The sequence below is a fragment of the Artemia sp. Qi Xiang Cuo genome, chromosome 9 (assembly GCF_049724085.1).
Source record: "Artemia sp. Qi Xiang Cuo chromosome 9, ASM4972408v1, whole genome shotgun sequence".
Taxonomy (NCBI): Eukaryota; Metazoa; Arthropoda; class Branchiopoda; order Anostraca; family Artemiidae; genus Artemia; species Artemia sp. Qi Xiang Cuo.
Window position 1 is genome coordinate 51,085,842 of NC_142802.1, and position 17,293 is coordinate 51,103,134.

General features: G+C 34.8%; 1 protein-coding gene across 1 annotated transcript in view; it reads left to right on the forward strand.

The window, feature by feature from the left end:
• The window catches only part of LOC148948770 (histone-arginine methyltransferase CARMER-like), a 48,892-nt gene that overhangs the window by 20,876 nt on the left and 10,723 nt on the right, over positions 1–17,293 (forward strand). The window contains exons 5-6 of the mRNA XM_089094085.1: positions 6,563–6,785; positions 12,233–12,423. Of these exons, the coding sequence (XP_088950211.1) occupies positions 6,563–6,785; positions 12,233–12,423 (414 nt within the window). The remainder of the gene's footprint in view (positions 1–6,562; positions 6,786–12,232; positions 12,424–17,293) is intronic.

Consider the following 17,293-nt stretch of genomic DNA (forward strand, 5'->3'; position numbering starts at 1 on the left):
TGGGTAAATAAAAAAGACAGTGTATTCATGAAATTACTAAGAAATGCTAAAAAAGCAACAAGTCCATTCTTGATTTTATCCCTTTGATGCACACCAAAGAAACTTCATTGAAGAGTTAATGTAAAAATTTTACGCAAGTAGCAAACACTATTCTGAATTCACCCCGTGAATACACAAGGCAGAAATTTCATTAAAGAAATTATGAAAAAATTGTAAGTAAGTAGTAAATTCTTTCTTGAATTCACCTGATGGATAAACAAAAAAAACATTTCGTGCAAGAAATTATGACAAAATTCCAAGTAAGTAACAAACTCTTTATTGTTTTCATGACTTACATACACGATGTAGAAATTTAATTCAAAAAATTATGGAAAAATTCTCAGTAAGTAACAATTTCTTTCTTGAATTCAACTCTTGGATACACAATACGGAAATTTCATTTAAGAAATTATGAAAAAATTGCAAGCAAGTAACAAACTCTTTCCTGAAGTCACCTCTTGTATACACAATACAGAAATCTCATTAAGGAAATTATGAAAAAATTGTAAGTAAGTAGCAAATTCTTTCTTGAATTCACCTGCTGGATAAACAAAAAGACATTTTGTTCAAGAAATTATGACAAAATTCTAAGTAAGTTACAAACTCTTTATTGTTTTCACGACTTAGATATACGATGTAGAAATTTAATTCAAGAAATTATGAAAAAATTCTCAGTAAGTAACAATTTCTTTCTTGAAGTCAACTCTTGGATACACAATACGGAAATTTCATTCAAGAAAGTATGAAAATATTTGTAAGTAAGTAACAAACTCTTTATTGATTTCACCTCTTGGATATACAGTACAGATACTTCATTCAAGAAATTATGAAAAAATCGCAAGTAAGTAACTTTTTTTCTCTTTATCACAAACAATTTTCACTTAGCTACATGATGTATAAATTTAATTCAAGAAATTATGAAAAATTCTAAGTAAGTAACAATTTCTTTCTTGAAGTCAACTCTTGGATACACAATACGGAAATTTCATTTAAGAAATTTACGTAGAGTGCTTCAACCCCAAAAAAGCTGCAAATTTCACTGACTTCCTCCTGAACATTTCTCAGTTTCTGACCAGTATTATTAAGTGGTGTAATCACTCTATCATAGAATCCCAGTCTGTTTATTTAACGTAATGTAGTACTCCACAAGCTTTTATCATACTCAAACAGATTATAGTTCACTATCCAATGATAACAGTCAATTTCTTCGAGATCCATAGACAATAATAAAAAAGCACATTCAAATATAACACCACAAGATGATTTTTTTAATCCGATAAATTCTGTGTCATACAGTCCTATCATCTTGGAGGCTATTAATGTAGTTGTTAAGTAGAGAAATACTTCATCAAACTTTTATACCTTCGCTCAAGGTTGAATGGAGTTATGGCGAGTGAGATGAGTCCTAAAACAATCTGAATTCATTGTGGGGAGGAGTCATAAAACCTCCAATGGGAATTTCTTAAGAAAAACACTTACATTAGAAAAAATACTAAATGTTCCATTATTACCTAAGTAACACGACAAAAAATCAAGAATTTATGCGCAGTTTTAATTAGCTAAGGCTATATTTGTTAAAGATGGGCCAATTTCTTAAGAAAACACTTACATTAGAAAAAATAGCTAAGGCTATATTTGTTAAAGATGGGCCATTTTCTTAAGAAAACACTTACCAAAAAATCAAGAATTTATGCGCAGTTTTAACTAGTTAATGCTATATTTCTTAAAGATGGGCCATTTTCTTAAGAACAAACACTTACATTAGAAAAAATACTAAATGTTCCATTATTACCTAAGTAACACGACAAAAAATCAAGAATTTATGCGCATTTTTAACTAGCTAAGGCTATATTTTTTAAAGATGGGACATTTTCTTAAGAAAACACTTACAATAGAAAAAAATACTAAATGTTCCATTATTACCTAAGTAACACGACAAAAAATCAAGAATTTAGGTGCAGTTTTAACTAGCTAAGGCTATATTTGTTAAAGATAGACCATTTTCTTAAGAAAACGCTTACATTAGAAAAAATACTAAATGTTCCTTTATTACCTAAGTAACAAGACAAAAAATCAAGAATTTATGCGCAGTTTAACTAGCTAAGGCTATATTTGTTAAAGATAGACCATTTTTTTAAGAAAACACTTACATTGGAAAAAAATACTAAATGTTCCTTTATTACCTAAGTAACACGATAAAAAATCAACTGAGGCTTCCCATTGAGGCAGATCCCATATATTTTCGATTCTGAGTATTTTTGATTTTCCCTCCAAAATTGACCCTCCCTCCCCCCTGCCCGCAGAAATGGGGGAACGCAGGGCCTCTGGGCCTGCCCCTTGAGGCAGATCATGATTTATTTTGGATTATGAGCATTTTTTGGTTTTCCCTCCAAAATTGACCTCCCCCCTCCCCAGCCCGCCGAAAAGTGGGAACGAACGGCCTCTGAGTCTTCCCCTTGAGGCAGATCTCATTTATTTTCGATTTTGAGTATTTTTGGTTTTCCCTCCAAAATTGACCCCCTCCCTCTCCCGCCCCTCAGAAATGGGGGAACGGAGGACCTCTGAGCGTTGCCCATGATACAGATCCTGTTTATTTTCGATTCTGAGTATTTTTGGTTTTCCCTCTGAAATTGACTCCCCCTCTCCCTCTCCTGCCCTCAGAAATGTGGGAACGAAGGGTCTCTGAGTCTTCCCCTTGAGGCAGATCTCATTTATTTTCGATTCTGATTATTTTTGGTTTTCCCTCCAAAATTGACCCCCCACCTCTCCTGCCCCTCAGAAATGGGGGAACGAAGTGCCTCTGAGCCTTCCCCTTGAGGCAGATTCCCGTTTATTTTTTATTCTGAGTATTTTTGGTTTTCCCTCCAAAATTGACCCCCTCCCTCTCCTGTCCCTCAGAAATGGAGGAATGAAGGACCTCTGAGCTTTGCCCAGGAGACAGATCCTGTTTATTTTCGATTCTGAGTATTTTTGGTTTTCCCTCTGAAATTGACTCCCCCTCTCCCTCCCCTGCCCTCAGAAATGTGGGAACGAAGTGCCTTTGAGCCTTCCCCTTGAGGCAGATCCCGTGTAGTTTCGATTCTGAATATTTTTGGTTTTCCCTCCAAAATTGACCCCACCCCTCCCCAGCCCTCAGAAATGGGGGAAAGAAGGGTCTTTGAGCCTTTTCCTTGAGGCAGATCCCGTTTATTTTCGATTCTGAATGTTTTTGTTTTTCCCTCCAAAATTGACCCCTCCCCTGCCCGCAGAAATGGGGGGGGGGGGAACGAAGGGAACGTTAGATCCTATTTTAAATTGACAATACTTATCAAACATCACTTGTGTATTATACAGACCACATCGGAAAGGTAAAGCTAGGTCAAGTCACAATGTCATTCTATCATCGTTAGTCATTTTCATAGACCGATGATGTTTCAAATTTATAACAAATTACCTGAGTTAACAACTCCTTCGAGGTTACCTTAACTGCTAATCAGTTTAATCCTTTTTTTTCTCCACTGATACAATCCAATCACTAATAAGAATCATTCACACTCCTATTGTTCAAAATATTAACTAATATTGTTCATTGTCTACGTAAATTAAGTTATAGGCAATACTGGTTTAGAAAAACTATAATAGTGACATAATTTCATAATCCTTTTTTTTCTCCCCCTTCATACAATCCAATCACTAATTTGGATCATTCACACTCCTATTATTCAAAACATTAATTAATATCGTTCATTGTCTACGTAAATTAAGTTATAGGCAATACTGGTTTAGAAAAACTAGAATAGTGACATAATTTCATAATCTTTTTTTTCTCCACCTTCATACAATCCAATCACTAATTAGAATCATTCACACTCCTATTATTCAAAACATTAATTAATATCGCTCATTGTCTACGTAAATTGAGTTATAGGCAATACTGGTTTAGAGAAACTAGAATAGTGACATAATTTCACTTTATCGACCCTCAAATTCCATTATGTGAGGGAGCTCTGAATCTCTTTGAAAAGATGTAGAGCTTCTATAGAATAATGTAGAAATTGCTATACCTCCGAGCAAATCCAGAAGGCGCATTCTACTCTTAAGACATCGGCAATTTTTTTTCATCATATACCATCATAATAATCCCATGGGATTTCATCACAATCCCATCAAGGCCAACCATTTCGCTCTGTTATGAAGACTTCTTATGTTTCCCAACTAATGAACTAATAAACATCCATGTCTTTTGTTGGCTACCTTGTGATTACGAAAATTGAGTCGCAAAATATAGCAATTTAGCATTACGAATCAATTTTGATAAAGTTTCTTATGATTAATAAAGTTTGATTTATTCTCCTTGTTTGGTTCTGAAACATATTTTTAATTAACGAAACTTTACCTTTATTGATTACAAAATACCTGGCGAAATCGCCAGTTTTTTATGATATTTTAGGCGTATTATGCAGGTGTTTTACGCTTAGTAGGCGCATCACATTTTTTAAAGTTACAAGACACGAACAGACATTCTTCGTTTAAAGTATTGTAAATTTTTCAAGGAACATCACTGTGGACTCTTCGGAGCATTTTTATTCCAGAATATGATTCCAATTCATTCCTGGCAACTTATTTTTGAAATTAAGAATACGTGACTTTGCTAAAATTTTTATTTATAATATTCATTCATTTTTAGGGTGATAATTTAAGCATAGATCAGACACTACAATACAGGGGTTGCTCTCATCATTTAGAAGAACTCGTGTTTGAAAAATATTAATTGAAGTAAAAATATTGTCTACTAGCGTTGCAGTTTGGTCTGGTATTCTTGTAGGAATTCTAAATGACGGAACTAACGATTCCGCAAAATTCAGACGCCGAAAATCACGCGACTTTTCTTGAGTGTACTGATTACGCAGCTCATAATTGATATTGTCACGAGACAGGATATCCAAATTAAAATCCTTCATAACCACGACCTAATCTGTATTTTCATCAATCTCTTCTAAAAACTGTTCATAAACATTCAAGAATTCCGGGAATAATGCAAAGGGTGGCCGGCATATTACAGAACAAATATTTTTTGTATCCACAAAAATCTCAATCGACAGCCTTTCAAAGATCATTTTTGTGTTAAAACTAGACAACTTATTATTAATTACCCACAGGATCCCATTTCGAATATATACTTCTTCTGTTAATTAAGCGTTACATTGGTAAAAATCCTTCAGATTAAGCTGATTTTTTTTTTTAATATTTCAGACTCCCTTCCAATGTTTTTACTAATTCTCATTAAAAGTCAAATAATTTTTTAAACTGATGTTTTGAACCCCTTGTATTGACACTTATGTTGGGGGGACATGCACTCCACATGAAACGGCAGTGATGACAAAATTATACATTTCAAAAATCCATATATTGGGGTTTTCTTGGACCCCTTCAACTGCAACATAGCAAATACGCACAACAAGAACAAAAAACTAACCTTGAATATAGTAAGCTTAAGCTTAAAAAAAATACAATAAAAAGTTCTGCATGAAAAAACGCTCACAACATTCCTCTTTATGGACGGATTTTTTTATACTGCACCTTATTCTGATATCAGACTGATATAGTCAGTTATTTCAAAAACGCACTACATAATCGAAGAAGAATATTTAAATACTATGCATATTTCTCCCATTTGAGATTAGTGTCCCATTTTATCTCTAGCCAGGTTTATGTACAGCTTTGTTTAACACGGGTCATTAACTCATCACCTCTTTCACGTAATTCTTTCCCTATAATTAGGAGACTCCTGCGAAGGTTGTTATGCACTGGTGGTAGGACTGTTGTAATACGTATTCCGGATCCTTTAAGCTTCGAAACAGATTTAAATACTATTTGGATCTCAAGTTCATTGCGTAATGAGATGAGAATACATTCTAAGATCACGCTGGTTATACATGACGCATGAAATAAAGAAAAGGAAGGATATAATAAATGAAAAATCAAATAGGTGAGAAAAACGAGGATTTTGTCAGTCAGTAGCAAACTATGAAAGCGAAAACAAACAATTATTTCCACAAGAACCTCTGCCAAGTCATCCTCAGTGCTTATAAAAAAAAATTAAAACAAAAACAAAATCTACCTTTTGAAGTGAACTCTAAAAGAGGAGAAAACACACCGAGTCAAAAATCCAGCCAGAAATAAATGGCAGACATGTCACCAATTGGATCGGCCAAAAATTATGTTGCTTAGCAATAGATTTTGCCTTTCTGCAACCTTGATTTTCATTAGATATTTCGACAGGTTGTCTTAAATTAGACTGGCGGAAAATAGTGATTGAATATTTTAATATTAAGCTGTTATAAGTTAGGTTTAAGAAAATATCTCCTGTATCTCTATTTGTAGCAAAATTTCTTTTTTTAGTTTTTTTTTTTTATCTCAACTGCCTCTCTAAAAGATAGAGGTAGACCATTTACATAAGATATTAAAATTGCCTCTTCAAAAAAACTAAATGATCATGGTTTTCAAAAATATGTCCAATTTTTAGATGATCTTTTCCTTCTAGATATCCCACTTAAATTTGATGTGCTCCATACAGCAACAGTTTGTGGTTTGGCATTTTGGTTTGACGTCACCTTCTTAGGTTCTGTAACTACGGTTTGCTTGTCGACAGCTCCAACAGAGCCGTTGACTCATTATTATCAGGTTAGAGGCCTCTTAGAGAAACCATTTTTGGCTAAACAAGGAGAGATTCTTGTTGGAAGAGTCCAGCTTTATGCTAAAGAAAGGTATGTTATTTATGAGCTTTGGTTTCTCATGCATTAAGCTCCAGCTTTTCTCATTCTTCAATCTTCTTAGTACGTTCTTTCTCCATACCTCCTTACCTTATCTTAGTACTTTTCTTTTCTGCAGTAATTATCATTCGAGTTTTCCTCATCCTTCAAGCCTCTTGGTACTTTTTTCTCCTTACCTCCTTACCTTATCTTAGTACTTGTCTTTTCTGCAGTAATTATCATTCGGGTTTTATTGTCGACTAAACAATTTGATCGATCCCTATATAAGGATTATACTCTCTGTAGCCGGGATTTTTCTTTTTTTTCAGCTTCAATAGTTCAAAAGATTAAAATTAATATTACAATTAAACTTTAATCCAGATTCTCGCTCCAAAACACTTAACTTAAAGTACCAAGAACGTCAAAGTTAAACCATTTTTGCCCCCTGGACCCATCTTAGGTCTATTCTTACCTGAAAAATGCTGTTTCAAATTTATCAGGTTTTTGGTCAGTATTACGTTTAAGTCAGTGTTGCTACATCGAACCGTGAAAATAAGCAAGTGAGCCTAATAAGTTAAATTTTGCAACGCATTTCGTCAGTCAAAATTCAAATATTAACAATTTATTGACTCCCCAAAACAACTAGACTTTCAAAGGAAAGCTACATCTTCTTTAGTTTTTTAATGCCATATGTTCATTTATGCCATATGTTATGTTAATTTAGCAAGACCAAGATTTTGCCCGATGAATCTATACATTATTTTGTATTCTTTTGTATACATTATCTTTGTATTCTTAAACTTATTATTTTTATGACTAGTTTTTAAGTTTTTAAGACAATTTTAACTCTATACTCAAAGTTATTATATCACATCTCCTGTGAGACTAAAAAAAAGCATTACAGATTAGTTTGTTGTCGTGAGGTTACGTACCTGCTTTTGACTCCTAAATCAATATTCCTGATTTTAATGCTTGACTTTTGTGTTTTCATCAAAGTGCTAGTTAACAAATCTTCAATCCCGAAGGGGGGGGCACAAAAGCTCATTTTGTGTCACAATTTATTAATTTTCTAGGAAGTTTTGTAAGTCTTTCGATCCATTCACAGAGGGAATTCATATACATTTAATAAAAATAAAATTACAATAGTATTAAAAAAGGGGTGAAATAGTCCGACTCCAAAGATTTTGGAAAATTTTTTTAATATTGAGATGGAAAACACGGTAGCTAACTTTCCTCCATAGTCTTTAATATTCTACAAACATAATCACTGATTTTAATACACGATGAACTCTATTAAAATGCATGTCATAAGAGTCGTTCTCAGACCCATTCTGAACTAAACAAGAATTTGAGCATAATCCAGACCAAGTGTTAAACAGCTTAAATGTTTTCTGGTGATTATTCACTCACATTCAATTTTTTTAAACTTCGCACCCTCTGCTAGCAAGGACGACATAACTGAACATGAAGATATATTCCATTAAAATTGAATTGTTGACTTTTTGTTTCTAATTTATAAGTTAATATGTTTTTATAGGTTTACTATCAGTTTCATTTTGATTGTCCTTGGTACTTAAAGGTAAGGTGGTCCGTAACAAGATGTGACGTATTTATTGTTATGATAGAGAAAAACTCTAGAAGCGCTATTGTTTCAGTATTCGACAAGCAAATACCTCTTGAGTGTTAGTTCACCCTCAACAACTCTACCCTAAATCATAAGACTCAGAAGAGTGAAAGGATATTGAAATGAAGAAATAATGAACAAATTTATGTCCAGCCAGGTTTTGCCAATATCTTCTTCATTTCCAAAAAGTTTGTTTGCTAATAGAGGGATTACCATGCTAGCCTATACATGATAAATACTGATTATTAATTGCAAATTTTCTTAAATGTTTAGTCAGAGAGGAATGTAAATGCATTGAAGTTTTGTCCAGCAGAAATATATGTTTGTGCTGGCACGTTTTATTGCATCAACATAACAAGATATACTTTTTCAAGATGCCAAATATGCTTTTTCTCATGTTAATAAAGCTATCTCTAAATAGAATCAATGGAAACCCTTTCGAGGAAAAGCCTTAAGTTAAAACAGTGGCCTAACTAGCTGATTCTGGCCTAACTGGCCAAAGTCTTATAAATGTTGATATACTTTTCTCATTTTCATTTATGCACAATAATTTAAAAAAATTGTCACTAAGCAGTACATTATTTCTTGTATCTGTCTCTTAGATATCTATTATAGACAAGTAAATTCCCATAAAAAATTAATGCTGTGCTACTTTTTGCCTCTGTTTGCCGACAGATTTTCTTGACTCATTGCACAAACGAAACCGCTCAGGAGGTAATTGGCCCCTTTCCCCCTATTTACGCCATTGAAGTGAAAGAAGTCAGATATCTGGCTGGAAGTGCAATTTTCAAAATGGCAGGCTACTGGAAGGTGCTTCTAATTTTGTGAAAATCCTAAAATCCACCTGTGTTTTAAGACAAGCGTGATGTCATTTTCTGATTACGACTTGGATATTCCAATACATCTTTCTGGGTACCCTACGGAAAAAGGAAGCACAGAAAGTTTTAGGTGCAACTTCTGCAGAGCGTCTCTAAAGGTTAAGGGAATCTCTGCCAAGACATTTATATACTATCTTAAAAGGAAGCACACAATTGATATGCACAAAGATAAAGTATATGCGGTTGGTGCAGCAAATAACAAATCCAAACCAACTAAAAAAAAAAAAAATATATATCACGTCGGGTTGCTTCCTTTGAGAAAGCTCCAGATAGTAAAGCAAGTGACACAGAGGGCATTGGATTAGTGAAATCTGGAATAAGAAGAGCAGACATACGACGGCTCCTTATTTCCAATCGCTCAAAACAAGCTGCTCTTGAAAACCCTCCCCCCATAGCCCTCAGGACAAGGTTCATAAGTTATGCCGTTGCGACACATAAGGTTCTTATAGAAAGTTTTGTCGTAGAAGATTCAAAAAGGGCTCATTCGATTGGAAATTGAGAGGACTAGTGCCTCTTTTATTAGTCGCAAGTGATCAGAGGGCAAATGCCTCCCCCACGTCTATTATTGCCCCAAACACTTCCAATCAAAACTTTTATATAGCCTTTTTGTCAAGCCTATCAGAAAGGTCTGAAAATTATGTCGTTGAGGATAACAAATCCCCCCAGCCCTCAGGGCAAGAGTTGTAAGTGATGACCTAGGGACATATAGGGTTTTTATAGAAAGTGTGGTCATATAAACTTTGGAGGAGGCTCATTGGATTGGTATTCAGACACTATAGTGCTCTTTTAAGATTCAAAGCTATTAGAGGGCAGCTACTCCCTCCCCGATACACACATGTCGTATTGTCCCGAAATGCGACTAATAGAAATTTTGAGATAGTCATTCTATTCAAAATAGTCTAAATAACATATAACAAGGTTTTAGGGGTTGAAACGAACCCCAGAGATTTTGGGCAAGTGTTGTAAGTTATGCCCAGGGGGGTATTTAAGGTTCTTATGGAAGGGTTGATTGTTTAACTTCAGAAGAGGTCCAGTCTTTCTCTGTGAAAAAGACTGTTAATATAAAACGGACAGAAATTGATCAAAAAAACTTTTTGCACAAAATGAGTTTTTTAAAAAAAAGTAAAGAACTTAATTAAACCAAAAATTAACAAAAATTAGAATCAAATAATCTACCAAGCATACAACTACCACGAATCAGTATCAATTAATAAATGAAACCCCAAAACAAATAGAAATTAAAATAAGTCAAACTCAAAACGAGTAGAAACTAATCTGAGTAGGGTTCTAAACCCTATGCTTTCTAAAAGCCAGAATATAATTTGTAATTTTCTGAAAAAAATTCTTTTTAGTGTTTTCACTTTTATAACTTTAAGAAATCAAAAATTAAGTAAGATTTTAAGGAATATATATCAGTATATTTATATTAAACTGACAATGCATATTTTTTCATTAAATTCGTTTGATTTTTTTTTTTTGCCAGAAGAAAAATCCTGGATGCGTGTTAATTTGTTTTTTGTTGTTGTTTTTTTCCCCAGGGGTGATTGTATCGACCCAGTGGTCCTAGAATATCGCAGGAGGGCTCATTTGAATGGAAATTAAAATTTCTAGTGCCATTTTTCTCTTAAAAAGTGAACTAGAATTTTCAATTTCCAATCAAATGAGCCCCTCTTAAGTCTATGCAAGCATTCGTTCTATAAGAACCATATATGCTCCCAGGGCATAACTTACAACGCCTGCCACCGGGCTCTGGGAGGCTGTGTCGACCCCGGAGTTATTGTTGTCTGAACTTTGAGCTATTTTTAACAAAATGGATAAACCAAAATTTTTATGGGATGCATTTGGGGAAAAAAGGCATGGGGGGTAGTTGCCGTCTGATCACTTTTGACTCTTCAAAAGGGCACTATAAATTCCGATTCCCAATCAAATGAGCCCTTTCCGAAGTTTATACGACCGCCTCTTTCATAAAACTTATATGCCCCGGGGGTATAACTAAAAGCACTTGCCCCAGGGCTCTTGGGGGTTGTCATCCCACAAGATGGCTATCTAAAAATTTGTATTGGATGGGTCTGGGGGAAAAAGGGGGGGGAGGGTGAGGGGCTAGCTGCTTTCTGATCTCTATTGACTCCTAAAAAGTGAACTAGAATTTTCAATTTCCAATCAAATGAGCCCCCTCTGATGTTTATACGAGCTTCCACAAGAACCATATGCTCCCAGGGCGTGACTTACAACGCCTTCCTCCCGGCCCGGGGGGGGGGTTGCCGACGTGGAGTTTCTTTTATCTTATTTTTTAACTTATTTTTTAACAAATTGGCTATCTCAAAATTTTTATCGGAGATATTTAGGGGGAAAGGCGTGGGGGAGGGGGATAGTTAACCTCCGATGATGTGGCTCTTAAAAAGGGCACTAGAACTGAGTAAGCCCCTTTGAACTTTATAAGGCCACCCCTTCCATATGAAGTGCCGCTGGGAAATGGAAATAATCAAGTGTTGAAGCCTTATGGCCTTTACTATAGGCAACACTATAGCGTTTCCTCTGATTGTTTATTTAACTTATCTTTGTTTTGGGTTTCATTTATTCTTTAATAATTATTTCTAGTCATTTCGAGTTTGAGTTAGTATAAAAATTTATTTCTGTTAGACTTCCTAGGATTAGTAGGAGACGCAGCACTTGCATCGAGTATAACCCTGTTTACAGAGCTGCTAAAAGAATCATATTTAAATGAACACGAGACATTTCTGTTGGTGTTTTTTTTATGGACAGAGGGGGCTCATTATGTAATGCAGCTACGAAATTATTTTTGGAGATTACTTTGACGAACCTTCGCGTAAACTGAAGCATTATTACTTTGAACGCAAAAATAGGGAAAAACTTCGGCTTACCAAAGCCGAAGTAAACACTTTGATATCTGATGTGTAAATCACATTGAATTATGGGTTTGTTTAATTCTTTCTTTCCAGCCAAAGCTATGAGGTGCGCATACAAGTTCAGATTGAAGGAACTAATACTTCATCCTCAAACATTCTGTACTTAAAGAATCCTTACAAACGATTTAAAGAACAAGCTACACCAGGGCAGTTACCACCAGGTCCTGCAGGTCCACCAGCTCCACCAGGGCAGTCGCGATTGGATCCATTAAGGGCGACGCAAGGTATGTGTATGGTTGTCCTGCTTTGGCTCAATGGGGCTGCTTGAACATAAAGAAAAGTTCATTGTACCTTTGTTTCGGATATCATTACCATTTAGAAAAGAAAAATACCTTAAAGCTAAAGCATAAAAAACCTTTTAGCATTAAGGCTAAAAACTAAAATGAAACTCACAATGTCGGACATTTGCCAGTATTAATTATTTAGCAAAAAACTTCCCTTAAATTCTATGTGTTTCATTCTCTGAAATAAAAGACTTACGAGTTAACAGATAAGAAATGTGCATACTTGCCCTACTTTGGCTAAGTGTAATCTACCAATGATAATCAAGCCTTTAATAAGTTTTTTTTTGGGGGGGGGTGTTTTCCTCATCCGGACTCAATTTCACCGGGACCTCTCCATTAAAAAGGTATTTGTATTTTTTTTAATTCGAAATCGAACGTGCATAAATAGTTCTTATGGTGGTTAAAAAAAAAAAAAAATCTATCTCCCAAGTGTCTCAGTTATTTCAACCCTGTACCGGTAGATCCAAATTTTTGAGTGTGTACTGGGTAACAGATAAGTACCTCTCTTTCTAGCACGACACTGAAACATCATAGAATTGTTTAAGGGCTCATTTTAGATATAATTTTATTTATAATTAGCTTTTAATTTTGTACCATATTCCAAAAATCATGAGACAAAGTAATACCTACCTTTTGTGGCCTCTTTAAGGTCTAAAAATAGAATACGTGCCTCAGAAGTAATTACTAAATTAGGCAAAAGGTATAATAAAAGGCATCAAGTGATATATTGACTTTTTCCTTGGTAAATTATATGGAAAATATAAATTTACCAAAAAACAGTTTCAACAATAACCTGAGGACTAATCTTAACTTCTTAGGCTGTTCTTTTTTGTAAACATCTTCCTTCATTCCCCCCTGATCAGTGATTCTAAGGACTTTGATGAGATTTTCATCAGAGTTCATTCTTCAGTGTTATATTTTGCAGTCAGTTATGATATCTTAGCACTTGGATGAAGCAAAAAAAAGGTTAAGAATAGCAGCTTTCCACAAGGAGACATATTAGAACAAAACAAGGCACATTATTGGATTGCTGGATTTGAATTACATTTTTGGATTTGGATGCTCATTTTTATGGCTCTATTTTCATTTCCGACAATTCGTCTCCCCATCTCTATGTGTATTAAATAAAAAAAAACAAGTTTTTTAACTGAAAGTAAGGAACGACGTTAAAACTTAAAACGAACAGAAATTATTCCGTATATGAAAGTGGCTGTCCCCTCCTCAACGCCTCGCTCTTTACGCTAAAGTTTTTCATTGTTTAAAAAAAAATAGAGTTGTGAGAAAGTCAAACTTTAGCGTAAAGCGCGAGTTGTTGAGGAGGGGACAGCCCCTTTCATATACGGAATAATTTCTGTTCGTTTTAAGTTTTAACGTCGTTCCTTACTTTCAGTTAAAAAAAAACTCGTTTTTTTATTTAATTTTTGAACGTTTTTGAATTAATGCAGGTTTTGATTTTGGCTCACCGTACATGAATAATTGAAAAAAAAAAATTTTGAATATTAATTTTAATTTTATTTGGCTAAATGGCTTTCTTGAAACCTGTTTAATTTTATTTACGAACGTTTTTATTAGTAATAAATATACGTAACTTGCGAATTAACTTACGTAACGAACCTCTATATTCTTATATTTTTAATACATATATTAGAGGGTTTACCCCTAGTCAATACCTTGCTCTTTAAGCTAAAGTTCGAATTTTGTTCCAATTCTTTAAAAATGACCCCTTAATCACAAATGCCGTTAATTAGAATAAATAGCTCTTATAAAAGTACTAAATAGTCTTTGGCTTAAAGAGCAGAGTATTGACTAGGGGATGAACCCAATCATATACGTAATGTTTTCTGTCGTTTTAAGATTTGATGTTGCTTCTTACTTTCAGTTAAAAAAAATTGTTTTTTTATGTATATAATTTCTGATCTTTATTTAAATAGTGCTGGGAAATCCGGCGCCCCCTTCATAGCAATGTCTTTTCTCCCATGAAAACTTCCTTCGTGGTAAGATCCTCCCACATAACCCCCGACCCACTCCCCCCCCCCCACTACCAGAAAAAATCCCCTCTGAAAACGTCTGTATACTTCCCAATAACCAATACTATATGTTAACATTGGGTAAAGCTCATAACTTTCAGCTCTCCCCCCGGGGACTTCGGGGGATTAAGTCATTCTAAAAGACATAGTTTTCATATTTTTGACCATGCCGAACAAAATGGCTATCTCAAAATTTTGATCGGGTGACTTTGGGAAAAAAGTGAGCGTGGGAGGGCGGCTAGTTGCCCTCCATTTTTTTGGTCACTTAAAAAGGGCACTAGAAATTTTAATTCCGTTCGAATGAGCCCTCCCACGATATTCTAGGACCACTGGGTCGATACGATCACCCCTGGGGAAAAAAACAAACAAATAAATAAACACGCATCCGTGATCTTTCTTTTGGAAAAAAATGCAAAATTCCACATTTTTGTAGATAGGAGCTTGAAACCTCTATATACGTAATAATTTCTGTTCGTTTTAAGTTCTAATGTTGCTTCTTAGTTTCAGTTGAAAAAACTTTTCTTTGAAATTTAATTTCTGATCGTTTTTTAAATAATGCTTGGAAATCCGGCGCCCCCTTCATAGAAATGTCCATTACCCCAAAGAAATATCTTCCAAGGAAAGATTCTCCCGAGTAACCCCCTCCTCCAGCCCCCCCCCACCAGAAAAAAATCCTTCCTGAAAATGTCTGTATACTTCCCAATAACCAATACAATATGTAAGCAATGGGCAAAGTTCATATCTTGCAGCCCATCCCCTGCGAACTGTGGGGGATTAAGTCATCGTAAAAAAAATAGTTATAAGATTGTCGACTATGCTGAACAAAATCGCTATCTCAAAATTTTAATTGGGTGACTTTGAGAAACAAAAAGAGCGTGGGAAAGGGTCTAGCTGCCCTCCATTTATTTTGTCACTTAAAAAGGGCACTAGAACTTTTAATTTCTGTTCCAATGAGCCCTCTTACGATATTATGGGACCACTGGGAGTGGGTCAATACGATTACCCCTGGGGAAAAGAAAAAAACAACAAATAAACAAATAAACACGCATCCGTGATCTTTCTTCTGGCAAAAAATGGAAAATTCCACATTTTTGTAGATGGGAGCTTGAATCTTCTACAGGAGGGTTCTCTGATACGCTGAATATGATGGTGTGATTTTCATTAAGGTTCTATAACTTTTAGGGGGTCTTTCCCCCTTTTTTCGAAAATCAGCTAACTTTTCTCAGGCGCGTAACTTTTGATAAGTTGGACTAAACTTGATGAAACTTATATATTTGAAATTAGAATTAAAATCTGGTTCTTTTGATGTATCTATTGGTATCAAAATTCCGTTTTCTACAGTTTCGGTTACCATTGAGCCGGGTCGCTCCTTACGAACTGTTTGATTAAATAAAAAAAAAAGAAGTTTTTTAAACTGAAAGTAAGGAGCGACATTAAAACTTAAAACGAACAGAAATTATTCCGTATATGAAAGGGTCTGTCCTCTCCTCAACGCCTCGCTCTTTACGCCAAAGTTTTTTTTTATTGTTTCAAAAAACAAAGTTGTGTGACTGAGTCAAACTTTAGCGTAAAGAGCGAGGCGTTGAGGAGGGGACAGTCCCTTTCATATACGGAATAATTTCTGTTCGTTTTAAGTTTTAATGTCGCTCCTTACTTTCAGTAAAAAAAACTTGTTTTTTTTTATTTAATATTATAACGTTTTTAAATTAATGCAGCTTTCATTTTGGCTCACCGTACATGAATAATTAGAATGAAATTTGCATATTAATTTTACTTGTTTTGGCTAAATGGCTTTCTCAAAATTTTGTTCTGACGTCACTTACGAATGAACTAACGTAACGAACTTCTATATTTTTGTTTTTATTACGTATATTAGGGAGTTTACCCCAAGTCAATACCTCGCTCTTTACGCTAAAGTTCGAATTTTGTTCGAATCACAAACCCCTGAATCGCAAATGCTAGGCGTTAATTAGAATAGAAAGCTCTTTTGAAAGTACTAAAAATAATTTGCGTAAAGGGCGAGGTATTGACTAGGGGGTGAACCCCCTCATATACGTAATAATTTCTGTTTGTTTTAAGTTTTAATGTTGCTCCTTACTTTCAGTTGAAAAAAATTGTTTTTTTTTTACTTAATTTCTGATCGTTTTTTTAAATAATACTTGGAAATTCGGCGCCCCCTTCATAGAATTGTCGCTTCCCCTAAGGAAACATTCTCCATTGAAAGATACTTCCCAGTAAACCGTCTCCGATCCCCCCCCCCCAGAAAAAATCCCTCCTGAAACGTCTGTATACTTCACATTAACCAATACTACATGTAAACAATGGGCAAGTTCATAAAACTTGCAGCCCTTCCCACGGAAACTGTGGAGGATTTAGTCATCCTCAAAGACTTATTTATTAGATTTTCGATCATGTTGAACAAAATTGCTATCTCAAAATTTTGATTGGGTGATTTCAGGAAAAAATGAGCGTGGGAGGGGGCAAAGTTGCCCTCCAATTTTCTTGGTCACTTAAAAAGGGGACTAGAACTTATAATTTCCGTTCAGATGAGCCTAATCTAGGACTACTGAATCGATACTATTACCCCTGGGGAAATATAAAGAAACAAACAAATAAACACGAATCCGTAATCTTTCTTCTGGCAAAAAATACAAAATTCGAGATTTTTTTTAGATGGGAGCTTGAAACTACTATAGTAGGGTTCTCTGATACACTGAATCTGATGGTATGATTTGTATTGAGGTTCTATGACTTTTAGTGGGGTTTTTTTCCCCTTTTTTTGA